General features: G+C 37.0%; 1 protein-coding gene across 4 annotated transcripts in view; it reads right to left on the bottom strand.

The window, feature by feature from the left end:
* Window positions 1-19,226, bottom strand: part of ECD (ecdysoneless cell cycle regulator) — a 35,475-nt gene that overhangs the window by 3,566 nt on the left and 12,683 nt on the right. For 2 of the 4 annotated variants that reach the window (XM_054242313.2, XM_002756242.7), the window contains exons 6-14: window positions 18,648-18,840; window positions 16,775-16,903; window positions 14,463-14,591; window positions 12,409-12,494; window positions 5,942-6,048; window positions 5,620-5,806; window positions 4,622-4,689; window positions 3,665-3,879; window positions 1,313-1,523 (exon numbers count right to left, since the gene is read on the bottom strand). In XM_054242313.2, coding sequence (XP_054098288.1) covers window positions 1,313-1,523; window positions 3,665-3,879; window positions 4,622-4,689; window positions 5,620-5,806; window positions 5,942-6,048; window positions 12,409-12,494; window positions 14,463-14,591; window positions 16,775-16,903; window positions 18,648-18,840 — 1,325 coding nt within the window. Of the gene's footprint in view, window positions 1-1,242; window positions 1,524-3,664; window positions 3,880-4,621; window positions 4,690-5,619; window positions 5,807-5,941; window positions 6,049-12,408; window positions 12,495-14,462; window positions 14,592-16,774; window positions 16,904-18,647; window positions 18,841-19,226 lie in introns of those variants that run through there. The other 2 variants (XM_035268002.3, XM_078345593.1) reach the window with 1 other exon arrangement.

Here is a 19,226-nt window from a genome sequence, read left to right as displayed (position 1 = left end):
TGTTGGCCAGGCTGGTCTCAAACTCCTGACTCAGGTGATCCACCAGCATTGGCCTCCCAAAGTGCTGGGGTTACAGACATGTGCTACCGTGCCTGGCCATATTTAATTTTTATTAGTTTTTGATAGTAAGTTCTCAAATGAGAACTCTACTACACCACTTTCCTAATTCCTCCCTTGGTCACTGGAAAGCTAACAGTATGAAATTATTTCCATTGTTTTTACTTGGATAGGGTAAGACATGGTAAGGGCATCTCTCTCCTATATACAATAATAACGAAAAATCCAGAGACCTAGATTATAAAAACATGGTCAATATTGAAGCTATCTGTAGAGAAGACTTTCTTTTTCTTTTAATGGTGAATTTTATGATATATAGATAATACTTGATTTAAGAGGAATATGAGAATCATTTTAAGAAATAAACATGTCACCTTGCAATAAATATATCAGTTATATTAAATATCAAACCAATTAATTAAAACAAGTATAGTATCAGGTATGAAATGTCCCAAATGGGCAAATTCATAAAGATAGAAAGTGGACCAGTGGTTTCTAGGAGCTAGGAGTAGGAGGGAATGAGAGACTATTAGTGAGCATGGGGTTTCTAATATTGTAGAATTAGATGGTGCTGATGGTTGCACAAGTTTGTAAATATACTAAAAGCCGCTGACTTGTATAATTTAAAGGGTAAATTTTTTGGTATATGACCTATATTGAGATATAACCTGTTATTTAACAAGTAAATAAGTTCTATATCTTGGTTTAGGTACATACATGCAAAAAAATTCACTGACTGTACACTTAAGATTTGTGTACTTAACCATATGTATGTTATGCCTCACTAAAAAAAAAGAAAAAGTGAATGATAATGGCATTAATGCATTCATAAGGTCAGAATAAAAAAACGAAAAAGTGAATGATTTATCATGTCCAAAAGTGTCAACTTGAAATTTTCATCTGAGAATGAATAAAGGTAAGGGAGAAATTAAACATTTAGAATTACCCCAAGGATATATTGTGGGAGGGTGTGTCCTTAGAATGAAGTGTGTGAATCTCATCTCAAGGCTGTCTAGGGGCTAGGTTCTACCCTGCTGAGTTCAAAACCTTGTGTGTAAACCACAGTTGAGATCACAAAGACTTGTGCTAAGAGGGCCACATTTGGGGCATGGAGGAGAAGTCAATCTGTAAAACTTGTAATGAAGAAACATTTTTACCAAATGAGTAAATTAGAAATGAACAGAATTTGATTCAATATTTATTTAAAAAGAAAGAAGAGAAGCTAAATTTGCTGGTTAATTTTTCATTGGCTTACTTGTTGGTCTGTGATCAGTGTTGTCAGGCAGCTGCACTCCCATGCTGTGTAAAAGATTGGAAGCAGGTCCTGCTAGTCCAGCTTGGGAGCTATAGGATTCCAATATATTTGAAACCAGGTTCAGGTCTACATCCACTGGTGCCATAACAGATTCTCCTGTATCAGAATCTTCCTCATCTGAATTGTTATCAGTAGTCCGGGATACAGGTTTCTTATTCATGGAGGGAAAAGAAAATTATGGGATAATATATCATTAGGTTGCATGGTGGTTACAATTAAAAGATAACTAAGCAACAGTGTAAATCTGCATTCCAACTTAAAAAGGAACCTTCTTAACCTTGGTGATATAAACTGAAAATGAAGTCTAAAAACTTGTATGGCCTAGCACACATATTAAAACTTGGTTCTACAGATTATAACACACTTCTTCCCAGGAAAAATTCCTCCAAATTGAATAAATTGCATGTCTATTTTGAAAGAGCTCAAGGGATAAAAGAATTAAGAAGGTACCTTTATAACTTGTCTAAGAGTCTTAAAAGAAAGAAAGAATACACACGTGTGTTTGAGATGATAGAAAAAAATAAAAAGTAGTAATACTGTAAATTTTCTTCAAAATGAAAGAAGTGAGTGTTCCTTTCTTTTCCTCCAAAGAAAAAGCTTAAAAGTAAAACACAAGGCTTTGTGGTTCCAACCACAAAGACTAAATTGTTAGCTGGGCTTCTGATTACACAGGCTGGGGAAAGGATTTCAAAGATTACAGCTTGATAGATTTTTACATCCTTGCTACCCAAAGTGTAGTCCATGGAGAAGCAGAATCTCCATTGCTTGGGGCTTATTAAAAATGGAAAATCTCAGCTGAGAGCAGTGGCTCATGCCTGTAATCCCAGCACTTTGGGAGGCCGAGGTGGGTGGATCACTTGAAGTCAGGAGTTTGGGACCAGCCTGGGCAACATGGCGAAACCCCGTCTGTACTAAAAATACAAAAATCAGCCAGGCATGGTGATACTCACCTACAGTCTCAGCTACTTGAAAGGCTGAGGCAGGAGAATTGCTTAAACCCAGGAGGCGGAGGGTGCAGTGAGCCGAGCTCGCGCCACTGCAGTCCAGCCTTGGTGACAGAGGGAGACTTTATCTCAAACAAAAAAATAAATAATAAAATAATAAAAGAAAAACCTCAGCTTCATCCCAGACCTGAGTAATCAGAATCTGTATTTTAACATGATCCTTGGTTTATATTCACATTAAAATTTAAGAAATACTGCTTTAGATAAATCTAATATATGGTTTCTACTAGATTTTGACAATTCTGGAAGTGATTATAGTTTTAAAGTGGTTTAGATGACCAAAGCAAGGGGAATTAACATTAATTAAAGGCCTATTATAGGTTTTACTGCTGTCTCATTTGGTTCTCATGTTAATTCTATGACATGAGGATTAATGGTTTATAGATACATTCACAGTGGACAGCTAAGCTACACTTCAAACCTTAACCCATAAGACTCCAGGGTCCTTGCCCTTTCCATAACACCTCTGTTTAGGATTAGACAGGGATGGCATAAAAACTAGTATGAAAATATAAATGGAAGGTGAATTATAAATTTGGCTCTAAATTAGGGAAACATACAAAACAAACTGTTAAAACTGGAAAGTTACTTGGATGCTTAAGATTATCTCTATTTATTTACTTATGTTATTTTATGTTTTAATCCACTGTGGCCTGAGGCATAGTCTCAAAAGCTCTTGAGAAAGAACATTACACTTTTTTTTTTTTGGAGACAGAGTCTCACTCTATCGCCCAGGCTAGAGTGCAGTGGTGTGATCTTGGCTCACTGCAACCTCTCCCTCCCAGGTTCAAGTGATTCTCCTGCCTTAGCCTCCCGAGTAGCTGGGGCTACAGACGCATGCCACCACGCCCGGCTAAGTTTTGTATTTTTAGTAGAGATGAGGTTTCACCGTGTTGGCCAGGATCTCCTAACCTCCTGATCCGCCTGCCTCAGTCTCCCAAAGTGCTGGGATTATAGGCGTGAGCCACTGCATCCAGCTGTTTTTTAACTACCTTAAAAAAATCCATTTAAGTAGTAGTAGTGTGCAATCAAATTCTAATTTGAGCATATTATATGACTTTTTATTTTAAGTCCTGATAGATAACACAGAATAAGTAATATAATTAAGCTTATGGTTAGGGAAATTAAGTTTATGATCCTTTATCCTACTGGTAAGGAAAACAATTAACATTCTTATTTATTTCAAATCTCACACACCCAAAAAAGAAAAACTATAATAAAATATGGTTTTAGCTATCTGATATACTTACTAGACTCAGAAAGAGAAAGAGGTTAAAAACACACATACCACTTGCTTCCTAGTGGTGAAACTTTTGCCAATGCAGGTGTGTGCTAGTTCCTGGTCCATCTGGGCCATGTATGACTTGAGATTATCAAGAGTTCCTTTCAGAGAAGCCTCTTCACCAGGTTCCTGTGTTTCGAGGTCCAAGTCATCATCACTGTCTAAACATTCAAAATCTTCCTCATCCAGACAGTCAGAATCTGACTCATGAGGTCTTGGCCCTACACAGACCCCAACATAGAAAGAGCCACTTGGTAATTATTATTTTTTGAATTACTACACATCTCAAAATAATTAGAATGTTATCCATAGAAAAAGACTAATACACATAGTCAATTTTCTTCACAAAAATCCATTCTGCAAATGGTAATGCTGGTAGATATGTGTACATTTAATGTTGTGGAAAAGTGTACAGGCTGAGTCAAAAGATTTACCTTAAAAAAAGTGAATTCAATTAATTAAAATATTTTTCTTAAAAAATGTAAATACTACCTAATAAATGAATATATTTTGATGTAAACATTCAAGCCATACAAGTATTGTCTCAAGTCTCACTCTCTTCCCAGAGGTAAGCATCTTTTAGCAGTTTCTGGGTATCCTAATCTTTATCTCCACAGTTCTGTACATATATATTATAATTTTTTATTGGGCTGTCTTTTTCTTATGGATTTGTAAGCACAGTAATTCCAAAACAGAAAGAACAATATGGGACCCAAGATAAAACCTTAGTTAAACACATAACATTCAGTCACTCTCAAATATTTAATGAGCAGCTACTACATATGTCAAGCACTGAGCTAGGCAAAATTGTTGACGGGTAGTAGTTCATGGTTGAAAGCAATTCAAAACCAGGAAGAGAAAGCAAATATTTTGGCTTCTGAAATATCTAATAACCCAATGCTCTAGCAACAGCCATGCTACTTACAGTTTTAAAATGGAAGGGAACATCACACCATTACTTACCTAAAATCTTATCAAAATAATTAAGAAAAGAATCTGCATCAAAAGTGATTGGAGCCTCAGAAGGTTCTCTGCAATATTAAAGGACAAAGACAATTAATTTATTCTAAATATAACCGTTTGAAACTTTTCTAAAGTGGTACCATTCTTAAGAAAGCTACCAAAGATAGAATTTCTAAGGAGGCACAGCAAGAAAAATTGTAGTTGAAGTCTTAAAAATCCGTGAGCTTACTGGCCTTGCAGGACAACAGAAATGGGAAAGTCTGATAAATGAAAAGTAAAAACTGCATCTTGTTTATGTACATTTAACTTATGCTAATTTAGGGACCTACCCACTCTCTAGCCCCAGTAAGATATCTAGCATTAGTAAAAGCATTATTTATTTGAGTTAATTTAAATAAAGCCTATTTTTTTAAGAACTAAAGCTTAAAAAATAAACAAGAACATATCTTCCCTTATCCCTCCCTTATTAAAGACAGAATACCAAACATAAATTTAGATCTTTCACCAGCTTCAAGAGCACCAACACTAAAAATGATATATTTGATACATAAGTAACAATTCTATCTACCTGTTTTTCTTGTTACCTGCCAAATGTAATTTCACATTTCTGTTATTATTTCTGCCTCTGATGAATCCCTTTGAGTTTTCAGTATCCAATCTGCTTGTAGGGTGGGAGATCAGAAGTCTGAACTTGTCGAAAGCTAAATGTTGAGCCCATAAGGCTATTAAAGAGTAAAATACATGGTTTCCCTGTGTGGTTCTAGATGATGGTTTTTAGATCTGTTGGGTGATCTTTCTGGCTTATTTCAAGGATTGCAAAGGATGAGGCTTCTAGAAATCTGATTTCAGATAAGTAAGTTGTCACTATACTAGGTACAAAAAAGAAAGAAAGCAGTACAACTCATTTACTTAAAAAAAAAAAGTAGAAATGGCAATGGCCAATGATTTCAACATTTGGGTTCTAACTATTTATATATTTATACTTTTATGCAAATTACCTAGGCAGCTCTGCTCCCTTGTGGGTTGAGACTTTGGATATGAAAGATTTCATGCTCTCTGAGACTTGAGTTAAGTTATAGTTCTGCTCCTTCTCCTCCTTGGAAATAGACTCTGATTCTTTTCTGCCAGCAGCTTCCTGTAGCAACTGCTCCAGCTGATCTGCTGAGAGATCTAACCACTGGTCATCTGAAAAAGAAGAAAGCATAATATTGCCATTCTACATTCACATGATAAGTCCTTTCAGGAGAGGATCCTGTGAGACTTAGTAGAAGATTTTAATTTCTTTTTAACCCTTCCACTGTATCCCAGTCCATCACTTACCATCCTCTGGGGGAAGATTAGCTGATTCTTTCTTAAGGTCTTCTATATCAAATGGCATTGTCTGTAATAAGGTTAAGATTTCTTCACCTGGGCTCATAGCAAGAGAACTATAAAAAATGAAAACCATGAATATTTCTTCATAAAAGAACTTAGAATAGTAATCATAAATACATAGTCTTTTAAAGTTGGAACCTCTACGAAATTGTTTTTATACATATTATAATTACTTTATAGGGATTAACCAGTCTAATTTGGGGAGTTCTTGGTTTGTTTTTGCTCTTTTTTTTAAGAGATGGGGTTTCACTGTTGCCCAGACTGAACTCAAACTCCTGGGTTCAAGTGATCCCCCACTTCAACCTCCCAGGTAGCTGGCACTATAAGTACATGCCAAAATACCTGGCTCTAATTTGTTTTTAAGCATATTTTTAGGTTGCAGATCCCCTTTTCTCAAATAAAACTTTTTTTTAAATTTTATTTTTATTTATTTATTTTTTAAAATTTTCTTCTTGAATTATCAAGTAAAAAACCTTTTTTTTTTGGGGGGCAAATCACTTGAGGTCAGGAGTTCGAGATGAGCCTGCCCAACATGATGAAACCCCATCAAATAAAACTTTTACCAGTAACTCTAAAATACAGAAGGGCTCAAAGAAAAATGGCTTTGATTAAAGTGGAGGATAGGCCAGGCATGGTGGCTCATTCCTGTAATCCCAGCACTTTGGGAAGCCGAGGCAGGCAGATTACTTGTGGTCAGGAGTTCACTTGGCCAACATGGTGAAACCTTGTCTCTACTAAAAATACAAAAATTAGCTGGGCATGGGGGCATGTGCCTGTAATCCCCTACTCGGGAGGCTGAGGCAGGAGAATCGCTTGAACCTGGGAGGCAGAGGTTGCAGTGAGCCAGTACTGCACCACTGCACTCTAGCATGGGTGACAGAACAAGACTCTGTCTCAAAAAATAAATACATTAATTAAATTAAAGTGGAAGATAGAGGCAAAGAGATCTAGCCAATTTGCTTCCCCTTTGGCTCTGAAGCAGAGTAGGGTGGCTTACGCCTATAATCCCAACACTTTGGGGGACCACATTAGGTCAATTACTTGAGTTCGGGAGCTGGACAACCTAGTGAGACCCTGTCTCAACAAACAAACAAACAAACAAAATTAGCTAGGCATGGTAGCACATGTGTGTGGTCCAAGCTACTTAGAAGGGTGAGGCAGAAACCCATCAAATAAGGAAAAAGCAAATATGCAGAAATATAATAAACATATTGTTCAGTCAGTTTTACTTAGTACGACTTGAAAGGCCTTCTAAGTCCTTACAAAATAGATTTGATACACTGAAAAACACTGAGCTAAACAGCATTCCCAGAACATGCCATAATTTAATTAACCACTTCTCTACATATGAACATTTGTTTGAATTTGTTGATATAACAATGTTGCAGGCCAGGCATTGTGGCTCACCCCTGTAATCCCAACACTTTGGGAGGCTGAGGCAGGCAGATCATCTGAGGTCAGGAGTTCGAGACCAGTCCGGCCAATATGGTGAAACCCTGTCTCTACTAAAAATATAAAAATTAGCTGGGCATGGTAGTGGGTGCCTATAATCCCAGGTATACTTGGGAGGCTGAGGCAGGAGAATCGCTTGAACCCAGGAGCCAGAGGTTCCAGTGAGCTGAGATCGCACCATTACCTCCAGTCTGGGTGTCTAGAGACTCCATTAAAAAAAAAAAAAAAATATATATATATATATATATATATATTTATAAAATAAACATCTTTATGCATTTAAAAAAAATCCTCATTCTTTTAAGTCGTAATGCAAATACCTCCTCCCTGAACCTTTCCATTATCTTTCTTTTTTTAGCTTCTCTGCTTCTACCCTAGTGAAATTACCTTCTCACTATTGACTCTCTTTAGCATTTGATATTTCAGAATGATTTTTATCTTGCCTTTTGTTATGATTATTTGGGTTATTCTTTTCTCTCTCCTAGTAATGTTTATATATTAATAATACAGAATAGGGACAGTTCCCCATCACCTACATGATTTTGCATGGTATGCAAATGTTTATTCAATTAAAACAAGTCCTTTATACAACTTGATTTGCTCCATTCTTAATAGTTCAAACAGGGTGCCATCAATTTACATAACAAATCATGTCACCATTATGTTACCCACTCAACACGTAAGTATCTCTGTGCATAGCTTTTTTTTTTTTTCTAAGACAGGGTCTCACTCTGTCACCTGGGCTAGAGTGCAGTGGCATGACCACAGCTCACTGCAGTCTTGACTCCCGGGCTCAAGCAATCTTCCTACCTCACTCAGCAAGTAGCTGGGATTACAGAAGGTATGAACCGTGTGCCTGGCTATTTATTTATTTTTAATTTGAGTAGCTGGGATTACAGAAGCCTGCCACCTCACTCGGCTAATTTTCTGTATTTGTCGTGGAGATGGGGTTTCACCATGTTGGCCAGGTTGGTCTCAAACTCCTGACCTCACGCGATCCGCTCACCTTGGCTTCCCCAAGTGCTGGGATTATAGGTGTGAGCCACCACACCCGGACTATTTATTTATTTTAAATTGGCAACAAAGTATACAGGTTTATCATGTACCTTAAAAATATTATAGAGAAAATTAATGTTTCCTTTGATGACCACTGCCACCTATCCCAATCCATTGTCCTGTTGCCTGGAGGTGACTGCTTTCTCAAGTACACTTCTGCACTTTGCTCTCTCTCTGTGTATATATATATCTGTTTCTATTTCTTGTATTTGCTGTCTGTCCTTTTGCTGCAATGCTATTCCCCCAAATACCCAAATGCCTCACTCCTTCACTTCATTCAGGTCCCTTCTCAAAGAAAACTTCCTTAGAAAGGCCTTCCTTTACTAATCTATCTAGAAGAGCAGTCTCTACCCCTGTCTCCCCACACAGTCCTTTTTCTTCATAGCACTTACCACCATATAAAATTATAAAATGTGCTTTCTCCTATATTAGCATGTAAGCTCTATAAGGACAGGGACACCTTGGGTTCATTTATTGTATCCCCAGCACCTGGAATAGGGCCTGGCACATAGGAGACACTCAATAAATATCTGTTTAATAAATATATATGTATCTATAAATAATGTATAGTATTTTGTATATTTAAAATTTTTATATGTGTAGCATCCACACTGTATATGTTTATTTTATTCTTTTTTCATTTTAATTTTTTGTGGGTATGTAGGTGTATATATTTATAGGGTACATGAGATGTTTTGATATAGGCATGCAAATAAGCACATCATGAGAATGAGGTATCCATCCTCTCAAGCATTTATCCTTTGAGTTACAAACAATTCAATTACACTCTATATTAAATGTACAATTATTATTGACTTTAGTCATCCTGTTGTGCTATCTATTAGTACGTCTTACTCATTCGTTGTTTTTTTTTGGTACCCATTACCGTACGTATTTATAACTTGCTTTTTTTTCCCCACTGACATTATGTTTTTGAAATCCATTCATTTAGATCAGTGGTTCCCAACCAGGGACAATTTTGCCCCCCAAGGAAATTTGGCAATGTCTGGAGACATTTCTGGTTGTCATGATTGGAAGATAAGGGAGAAGTGCTATTGATATTTACTGGGTAGAGGCCACGGATGCTGTTAAATCTCCTAAGAAGTGCAAGCCAGTCTTTCACAACAAATTATCTGATCCAAAATGTCAGTAGCACTGAGACTGATAAGTCCTAAATCAGATATATGTATGTTTAGTTAATCTCTGGTTAACTACTGGATAGCAGGCCATCATATAAATACAATGTAATTCATTTATCCATTATTGATAGATACTTGGATTGCTTATAATTTTTCACTATTACGATCTCTAATAAATTGGGGGAAAGTCTCTGGTATTATATGTAGGAACTAAAAACAATTCTGAACTCACAGAGATAGAGAGCAGGATAATGGTTGGCTGGGTGCAGTGGGTCACAATTGTAATCCCAGAACTTTGAGAAGCCAAGGTAGGAGAATCTCTTAAACCCAGGAGGTCAAGGCTACAATGAGCTATGATTGCACCACTGCACTCCAGCCTGGGCAACAGAGTGAGACCCTGATTCAATTAAAAAAATAAAAAATTTAAAAAGGATAATGATGGTTACCAGAGGCTGGGAAGGGTAGCAGAGAGTGGGAGAAAAAAAGGGGATAGTTAATGGGTACCAAAATGTAGTTAAATAGTAGGAGTAAGGGCTAGTGTTTGCTGCTCTGCTTATGTAGTAGCCATTCTTTATTCCTTTACTTTCTTAATAAATGTACTTTCACTTTACTCTATGGACTCGCCCCAAATTCTTTTATACACAAGATCTAAGAAACCTCTCTTGGGGTCTGGATCTGGAACCCTTTTTAGTTAACATCTTCCTGGCAAACCCCAAAAAATATTTTAAAAAAATAAAAAGAGCTAGCGTTTGGTAGCACAATAAGGTAACCACAGTTAACAATAATTAATTATATAGTTCAATATACCTTAAAAAAATAGAACTAAAAATATTCCTAACACAAGAAATGATAAATGCTTGAAGTGATGAAAAGCTTAATTACCCTGATTTGATCATTATGCATTGTATGCTACATGGACATTATATGTATAACCACATTTACTCCATAAATATGTATAACTAGTATGCATCCATAATAATTAAAAATAAAAAATTAATGGCTAGGTGCAGTGGCTCATGCCTGTAATCCCAGCACTTTGGGAGGCCAAGGTGGGTGGATCACCTGAGGTCAGGAGTCTGGCCAACATGGCAAAACTCCGTCTCTACTAAAAATACAAAAATTAGCCAGGTGTGGTGGTGCATGCCTACAATCCTAGCTACTCAGGAGGCTGAGGCAGGACAATCAATTGAATTTGGGAGGTGGAGCACTGCACTCCAGCCTAGGCAACTAAGCATGGCTCTGTCTAAAAATAAATAAATAAGTAAAAATAAATATAATAATAATAAATGAAAAAAGTGAAAATGAAAGGTAAATCTTAAAAAAACAAGTCTATGATATTAATTCAGCTATTTAAAAAAAACACAAACATTAGGAATTCAACAATAGCTCTGGAGGGAGATGGAAGTTTGTTTTCAAACTGTTTAAAAATTATGTTGGTGTGCAGAATGGGAGCCTCTCCTGTAACATTAATTAAAATGTTGGACATTTAAGCTACTTGCAATATTTCCCCAACAGCAAAAAATAGTTGAGTAAATTATGGTACATCCATTTGTGCAATATTGTGCAGCTTTTTTTTTTTTTGAAATGGAGTCTCACTCTGTCACCAGGTTGAAGTGCAGTGGCAGGTTCAAGTGGTTCTCCTGCCTCAGCCTCCTGAGTAGCTGGGACTTTAGGCACGTGCCACCATGCCCAGCTAATTTTTATATTTTTAGTAGAGATGGGATTTCACCATGTTGGTCAGGGTGGTCTCCATTTCTTAAATGATCTGCCCACCTTGGCCTCCCAAAGTGCTGGGATTATAGGTGTGAGCCACCATGCCCAGCAATATTGTGCAGCTTTCAAAAATTATGTTTATAGAGACTTTGTAATGCCATGAAAAATGTGATATCATGATGAGTAAAATCATATAGAGGAGGATGCAAGATTTCTTTCTCTTTTTTTTTTTTTTTTTTTGAGGCAGAGTCTTGTTCTGTCATCCAGGCTAGAGTGCAGTGGCATGATCACAGCTCACTATAACTTCTGCCTCCCAGGTTCAAGCGATTCTCATGCCTCAGCCTTCTGAGTAGCTGGAACTGCAGGCGCAAGCCACCATGTCCAGCTAAGTTTTGTATTTTAAATAGAGATGAGGTTTCACCACATTGGCCAGGCTGGTATCAAACTCCTGGCCTCAAGTGATCTGCCTGCCTCAGCCTCCCAAAGTGGTGGGATTGATTATAGGTGTGAACCACCGTGCCCGGCCATTCTATAACAAAAATCAACTGAGGGTGGGATGGAGGGGAACAAACCCTGGAAGGCAATAAATTAAAGTGATAACACTGGTTGACTGTGGTACAAATTTTTTCCTTGTCACATCCTTCTGTATTTGCTCACTAAATGTATATGTTACTTTTATGGCAACAAACTTTATTATTTAAAAATAACTATCTAGGCTGGGTGTGGTGGCTCATGCCTATAATACCAGCACATTGGAAGGCTTCAGTGGGCAGATCACTTGAGGTCAGGAGTTTGAGAACAGCATGGTCAACATGGTGAAACCCTGTCTCTACTGAAAATACAAAAAAATAAAAAATTAGCCGGGTGTGTTGGTGCATGCCTGTAGTCCCAGCTGCTCAGGAGGCTGAGGCAAGAGAATCGCTTCAGCCTGGAAGGTGGAGGTTGCAGTGAGCTGAGATTGTGCAATCACACTCCAGCCTGGGTGACAAAGTGAGACTCCATACAAAAATACAATACAATAAATAAATAAAATAGAAAATAAAAATAACTCACCTTTCTGGCCGGTTTACTGAGAGCTGGAAGTAATTCTCTGCCATTTCTAGTCTTTCCCGGTACTGAGCAGAACCTTCTATTAATCCCTTAAAAAAAATGGTCCATCAGAACATTACTCACAAGTTGTCATTAAAATAATGTGTTCACCAGCAACTTTCAGAGAGGCAGCAAATAATCTACTGCTCAGGAATCATGTGGCCCAAGGCCTAGGTCCTGTTTTGTCATTAATGTGCCTGTCTGAGCTCCAGTTTCTTCAAATGAGGGGACGCAGCTACATGTAGTGGTTCCTAATTTTTTTCACCATTATGGGCCTACTTCCAGTTTGGAGAGTTTTCTACTATTTTCTTTTACTTAATTATTAAGATATAATTGGTTGGGTGTAGTGGCTCATGCCTGGTAATCTCAACACTTTGGGTGGATGAAATGGGCAGACTGCTTGAGCTCAGGAGTTTGAGACCACCAGCCTGGGCAACATGGTGAGACCCTGCCTCTACAAACAAAAACAAAAACAAAAATTAAAAAAAAAAAAAAAGATATAACTGATTAGTAATTCACAAAACAAAGTACAGAAAGTTTGCCAAGTAGAATAAAAAAATGGCAAAATCCCACCATTACTATCATTTGTGTTTTCTAAATGCCTATTTATAGTGGTAGCCATACTTAGTATTTTACATTTTTTTTAAGAATATACTTGCTGGGCACCATGGCCCATGCCTATAATCCCAGTACTTTGGGATGCAGAGGTGGGAGGGATCACTTGAGGACATGAGTTTGAGACCAGCCTGGGCAACATAGCAAGACTTCAACTCTACTAAAAAGAAAAAATAAAATAAAATAAAATTAGCCAGGCATGGCGGCACATGCCTATAGTCTCAGCTATTTGACAGGCTGAGGCTGGAGGATCACTTGAGCCCAGGAGTTCAAGGTTGCAGTGAGCTATGATCCTACTACAACACTCTGGCTTGCATGACAGAGTGAGACCCTGGACAACAACAATAATAGCTGGGCACGGTGGCTCATGCTCATGCCTGTAATCCTAGCACTTTGGGAGGCCAAGGCGGGTGGATCACCTGAGGTCAGGAGTTCAAGACCAGGCTGCCCAACATGGTGAAACCCATCACTACTAAAAATACAAAAATTAGCCAGGTGTAGTGGTGTGTGCCCGTAGTCACAGCTACTCGGGAGGCTGAGGCAAGAGAATCGCTTGAACTGAGGAGGCGGAAGTTGCAGTGAGCTGAGGTCATGCCACTGCACTCCAGCCTGGGCAACAAGAGCGAAACTCTATCTCAAAAAAAACCTCACGATATATATACTATAATATTATAAGTACTTTTCATATTGCTGTGCCATCTTTATCATCATCATATTCTTACAAATTTTTCTACTTCTTAGATATTTCCTTTTAAAAGATTATTCAAAGTGAAGGTTCCAAGTTTGAACCTTTTTATAGCTCCTGGAAGACACTACCAAATTACTTTCCAATTAAGGTTTTACCAATTTTCAATGTTACCAGAAAGGTATAGGAGTATTAGTTTTACCATACTCTCGACAGCACTGAATATCATTCATATCCTTTTGTACATACATGAAAGACATTCTTCATTACTGTGTTCATATGTATATCTTTACTACTTGTGAAGTTGAATAAGAGAAATTTACTAGGTATCTTTTAATAAATTTTAAAATCTAACTCTTTGCTCATTTTCCTATCCGGTGTTTTCTTTTTTTCCCCCCTTCAATTTTTGAGAGATCCATTCACCTAATACACTTAGCTATCTGGTGTTTTTCATGTTTGTGTTACCAAGTTTTTGCAAGTTGTTTTATCTGGTACAAATAATCACTTTCATCATTTAATATAAACAGTATTCGTTTTTCTCTAATACTGGAAACAGTTCATAGATACCTCCTTCATTATCACTGAACTAGAAAAGGCTCCTTTAACTCTACCTTCCGTAATGATGTCACACATTTAAACATGGACCATAGGACTTTAAGTCGCCAGCATGATTTTGTCTGGATTGTATACTTAAAAACCAGTACATTGCAAGTCCTACCTTAAAGTAATCATTCTTTTTCAGACTTTCAAGGAAACTGGCCCAGAGTGGTGAGGTAGTTACAAGGGATTTCTTGCAGTCAGAAAAATGTGGGCTACATTTGGAGCATAAGATCTCAAATCCATGAGCCTAGATGAGATAGGTAGAATTTTTGTTATGAAGTTCCTTTTTTTCTGTATCTTATTATAATACATTACTTTCTTTCCACTTAGCCACACTCTAAAACTAGGTGACTGGATACATGGGCATTTGGAAAATTATAACACTTTTTAAAATTTTATGAAAAACATAAACTTATTTCCAAGTTTCTTAATCATCATAGAATAGTAAAAATCATAAAGGAAAAGAAAATGATATACAACCAAGATTCCTGTTCTCTTCAAAGAGATTCCTTTTCCTGCTGATTACAAAACCAGAAATTTCCATTTATTTTTTGTTTAATTAAGAAAAGGGTTACAAAAGGTTTCTTGTCCAGCAGAAATTATACATAAACTGAACATGATCTCAGACATAGTAAAGGGAGGAAATAACTTCATTAAAAAAGTCCTTTGATTAAAAAAAATATAACAGATGCACATGGTTAAATAATTCAAACAGGGAACTTTCCTGATTAAGCCAGAGAACACTGTTACTAACTTCTTGCACATCCTTTCAGAAGTAATCTGTACACTGAAGCAGACACGTGTGTGCCTCTCTGTATGCATAGTTTACTCCACACCTTTTGTTGCTCAGTGAACGCTTACACACTATTCTATACCTTGCTTTTTACACTAAACCATATACCTTGGAGATCATTTACATGAGAAGACACAAATTCATTCATCTTACTTCATGGCTAGAGCACAATTTATCTAACTATTCCCCTACTAATGGACATTTAAGTAGTTTCTAATCTTTTGCTACTATGAACAATGCTGTCATGAGCATGCTCCATATATGTCCCTGTGTATACTTAAAATGCAGAGAGAATAATTTTCTGGAAGTGAAAATGGTGATCAAAACATTTGTGCATTTTAAATGTTGATGGATAACAGACGGTCCCCAACTTATGATAGTTTGACTTAACAATTTTTTGACTTTATGATGGTGTGAAAGCAATGTGTATTCAGCAGAAACCTTACTTAGAATTTTTATCTTTTCGCAGACTAGCAATATGCACTCTCTCATAATGCTGGATACGCAGCAGCAGCAAGCTGCAGTTGGCAATGTGATCACAAAGGCAATCAACCAATACTGTGCTCTACAGTGTACTGTATTCAATAAATTACACAGCATATTCAAAAGTTTATTATAAAATAGGCTTTTTGTTAGATGATTTTGCCCAATTGTATGCTAATGTAAGTATTCTGAGCCTATTTAAGGTAGCCTATTTAAGCTAGGCTAAGCTATGATGTTCATTTGGTTGGATGTATTAAATACATTTTTGACTTATGATAATTTCAATTTTTGATGGGTCTATCAGGAAGTAACCCTACTGTAAGTTGTGGAGCATCTATTTTGCCAAAATGTTCTCATAAGGGATACAGTCAATTTATATTCCTATCAACAATGTCTGAGAGTATGCTTTTTTCTATATATTCTCAACAACCCAGTATGTATTATCAGGCCATTTGATACATGCTAACATAATGACGAAAAACACTATTTTGTAGCTTTAAAGTGTATTTCTTTTATTGTGAGTAAGATTCAATATTTTTCATATGTTTAACTTAAAGGTCACCTGTACTTCCTCTTATGTGGACTATATTCATAGTTCCTGAACATTTTAAAAATCAATTGGTTAGTATTATCTTTTTCATATTGACTTAAATGAACACTTTATATATTAGAGAAATCAGCTCTTTTTCATTTAGATTGCAAATATAACTTTCTCCAGGTTTGCTATCTTTTGACTTTATTAATGGAGTTTTTCTTTTCCATGCAGAAATGCTTAATTTTTGCATAATCAGTGCCCTTTTATAAATTCTGGTTTCAAGTCATACTTAGAAAGGCCTTTCCTATTCAGATTATAAAAAGTTCTTGTTTGTATTTCAAATTGTATAGTTTCAAGTTTTATGTTTAAATATTTGATCCAATTGGAATTTATTTTGGTATAGGTATTAGGGAATCAACTTCACTTTTTCAGATGGCTTCACACTTGTCCCATTGTCACTTACTAAATAATAAATGTTTTCATTCTAATTTCAAATGCCACATTTTACTGCATTCTTACATAAACAGGGTGCATTTCTGGACTTTCTATATTGTGCCACTATACTATTAACAGCCCATTTACATAAAAAAAGAAAACAACATTTCCGTTTCAACATTACCAATTTCATGCCCAATTCATGGGCTCGGTACTGGGGATCAGATGGAGGAGGCAGCCTATATCCACTCCGCCGGTCTGGCACAAACCTTTGTTGCACCAACTGTGCATACAGACATTTAGTGAATGTGACCTGGGCATCAAGACACAAAATACATGAGTCTTTTCCTGAAATTAAAATTGTGAATATCACTTCAGAGTTAAGTAAGAAGTCCATTTATAAGCATCAAATTCATATGAAATGCAAAGAAAATTTAACCTATTCACTGCCTACTTGTTTTTCAGAGCTGGATTGAGATATAACTCACATACCATAAAATTTACCCTGTGGCTGGCTGGGCATGGTGGCTCATGCCTGTAATCCCAGCACTTTTGGAGGCCGAGGCAGGCAGATCACCTGAGGCCAGGAGTTTGAGACCAGCCTGGCCAACGTGGTGAAACTGTCTCTACTAAAAACACAAAAATTAGACAGGCAAGGTGGTGCATAAGTGTAATCCCAGCTATTCTGGAGGCTGAGGCAGGAGAATTGTTTGAACCCAGTATGTGGAGGTTGCAGTGAGCCAAGACTGCACCATTGCACTCGGCCTGGGCGGCAGAGCAAGACTCTGTTTCAAAAAAAAAAAAAAAAAAATCCTACTGTCCACTTTTAGTAATCACTGGTAAAATTTTTATCATTAGCTACATTATGCAGCAATTTAAGGGGTGAAAATAAAGAAGAATTCTTTATTTTTCTGAGACAGAGTCTTGCTCTGTTGCCCAGGCTGGAGTGCAGTGGAGCAATCATGGTTCACTGAAGCCTCAACCTCCTGGGCTCAAGTGATCCTCCTGCCTCAACTTCCCAAATAGCAAGAATTATAGGTACCCGCCATCACACCTGGCTAATTTTTTTATTTTTTGTAGAGATGGGGTTCACCATCTTGCCCAGGCTGGTCTCGAACTCCTGGGCTCAAGTGATCTACCTGCCTTGGCCTCCCAAAGTGCTGGGATTACAGGTGTGAGCCACCCTGCCTGGCCAAGAATAATTCTTAATTTCCTGGAAGAGATGAAATGTTTTATTGTTAAGAAGGAAATAATTAGGCCGGGCATGGTGGCTCATGCCTCTAATACCAGCACTTTGGGAGGCCAAGATGGGTGAATCACTTGTAGTCAGGAGTTCAAGACCAGCCTGGTCAACATGGCGAAATGCTGTCTCTACTAAAAATACAAAAATTAGCCAGGTGTCTTGGGAGGCACCTGTAGTCCCAGCTACTTGGGAAGCAGGAGGATCGCTTGAGCCCAGAAGGCAGAGAGGTTGCAGTGAGCTGAGATGGCTCCATTACACTCCAGTCTGGGTAACACAGCAAGACTCTGTCTCAAAAAAAAAAAAGGAGGAAATAATTATAGAAATAGAAAAATATGGTCAAAAATAGGTATGAAACATTAAGAATAAATGGGGAGTCAGGTATCTTGAAAATTTCCTTCACGAGGTAGAAGAAAAAATGTGAATAGTTTGAGTATCCCCAATGTGAATATCTGAAATCTAAAATGTTCCAAAATCCAAAACTTTTTGAGTGCCAACGATATGCTCAAAGTTGTGAGATTTTACATTTTCCGATTTGGAATGCTCAACTGGTAAGTATAATGCAAATATTCCAAAATCCAAAAAAAAAAAAAATCTGAAATCTGAAATATTTCTGGTCCCAAGCATTTCAGATAAGGAATATTCAACCTATATCAACATGCTACAAAGAAATAGAATATTTCCTTGTTTTTTCTAGAGAGCAACTAAAATAATGTTTCATTCACTGAGCACTGAGAAATATAAAAAGAAAAAAAAAAATCATGTTTCAACTCTGTTTCCCATGAGAGAAACTAAATGACCAAGATAGAAATCTCACCGATGTCATTATTCGAGTTTCAGGCAAGAATGTCTTGAAAACACGACAGGTTCGTAGGTCAATAGGGTCTCGCAGGTAAAATGCCTGGACTGCTGCAGCCACCAATCTGGGGCGCTGCTTTAGCACTGCCACGATGCCAGCTGGAAGGAAGCAGTGTGCTCTATGAAGGGAGGCCTGAATTTTTTCTGGGTACCTGGGACAGGTAACATATTATTTTCATTTTACAATATACAAATACCTAGAATTCTTGTATCTTTCACTTTCTTTTCAACATCTTGTCTTTGTTCATCAAGAGTAGTATGTACAGAGAGATGAAAACAGATACTGCACATACACTTAAGACTATAAGAAGGAAGAGAAGGAAAAAGAAAAAGTAGGAAGAAATGGAAAATAAAGAAAAGGGATTATTGTAGTTCAAAAATAAAACAAAAAACCTATTATACTTTGGAGTAAAGATAAAATCAAAGCTTTTCTTCTAAAAGAATGGTACAAAGTATACTGAAGCTAAAATATTTTTAATATTGTTAAGCCCTAAATTGTGCTACATATTTAATAGGCACCCAAATTTGAATGGATGAA

The sequence above is a fragment of the Callithrix jacchus genome, chromosome 12 (assembly GCF_049354715.1).
Source record: "Callithrix jacchus isolate 240 chromosome 12, calJac240_pri, whole genome shotgun sequence".
Classification (NCBI taxonomy): Eukaryota; Metazoa; Chordata; class Mammalia; order Primates; family Cebidae; genus Callithrix; species Callithrix jacchus.
The sequence above is the reverse complement of the archived record's forward strand: the minus strand, read 5'-3'. Positions and strand labels throughout refer to the sequence as shown.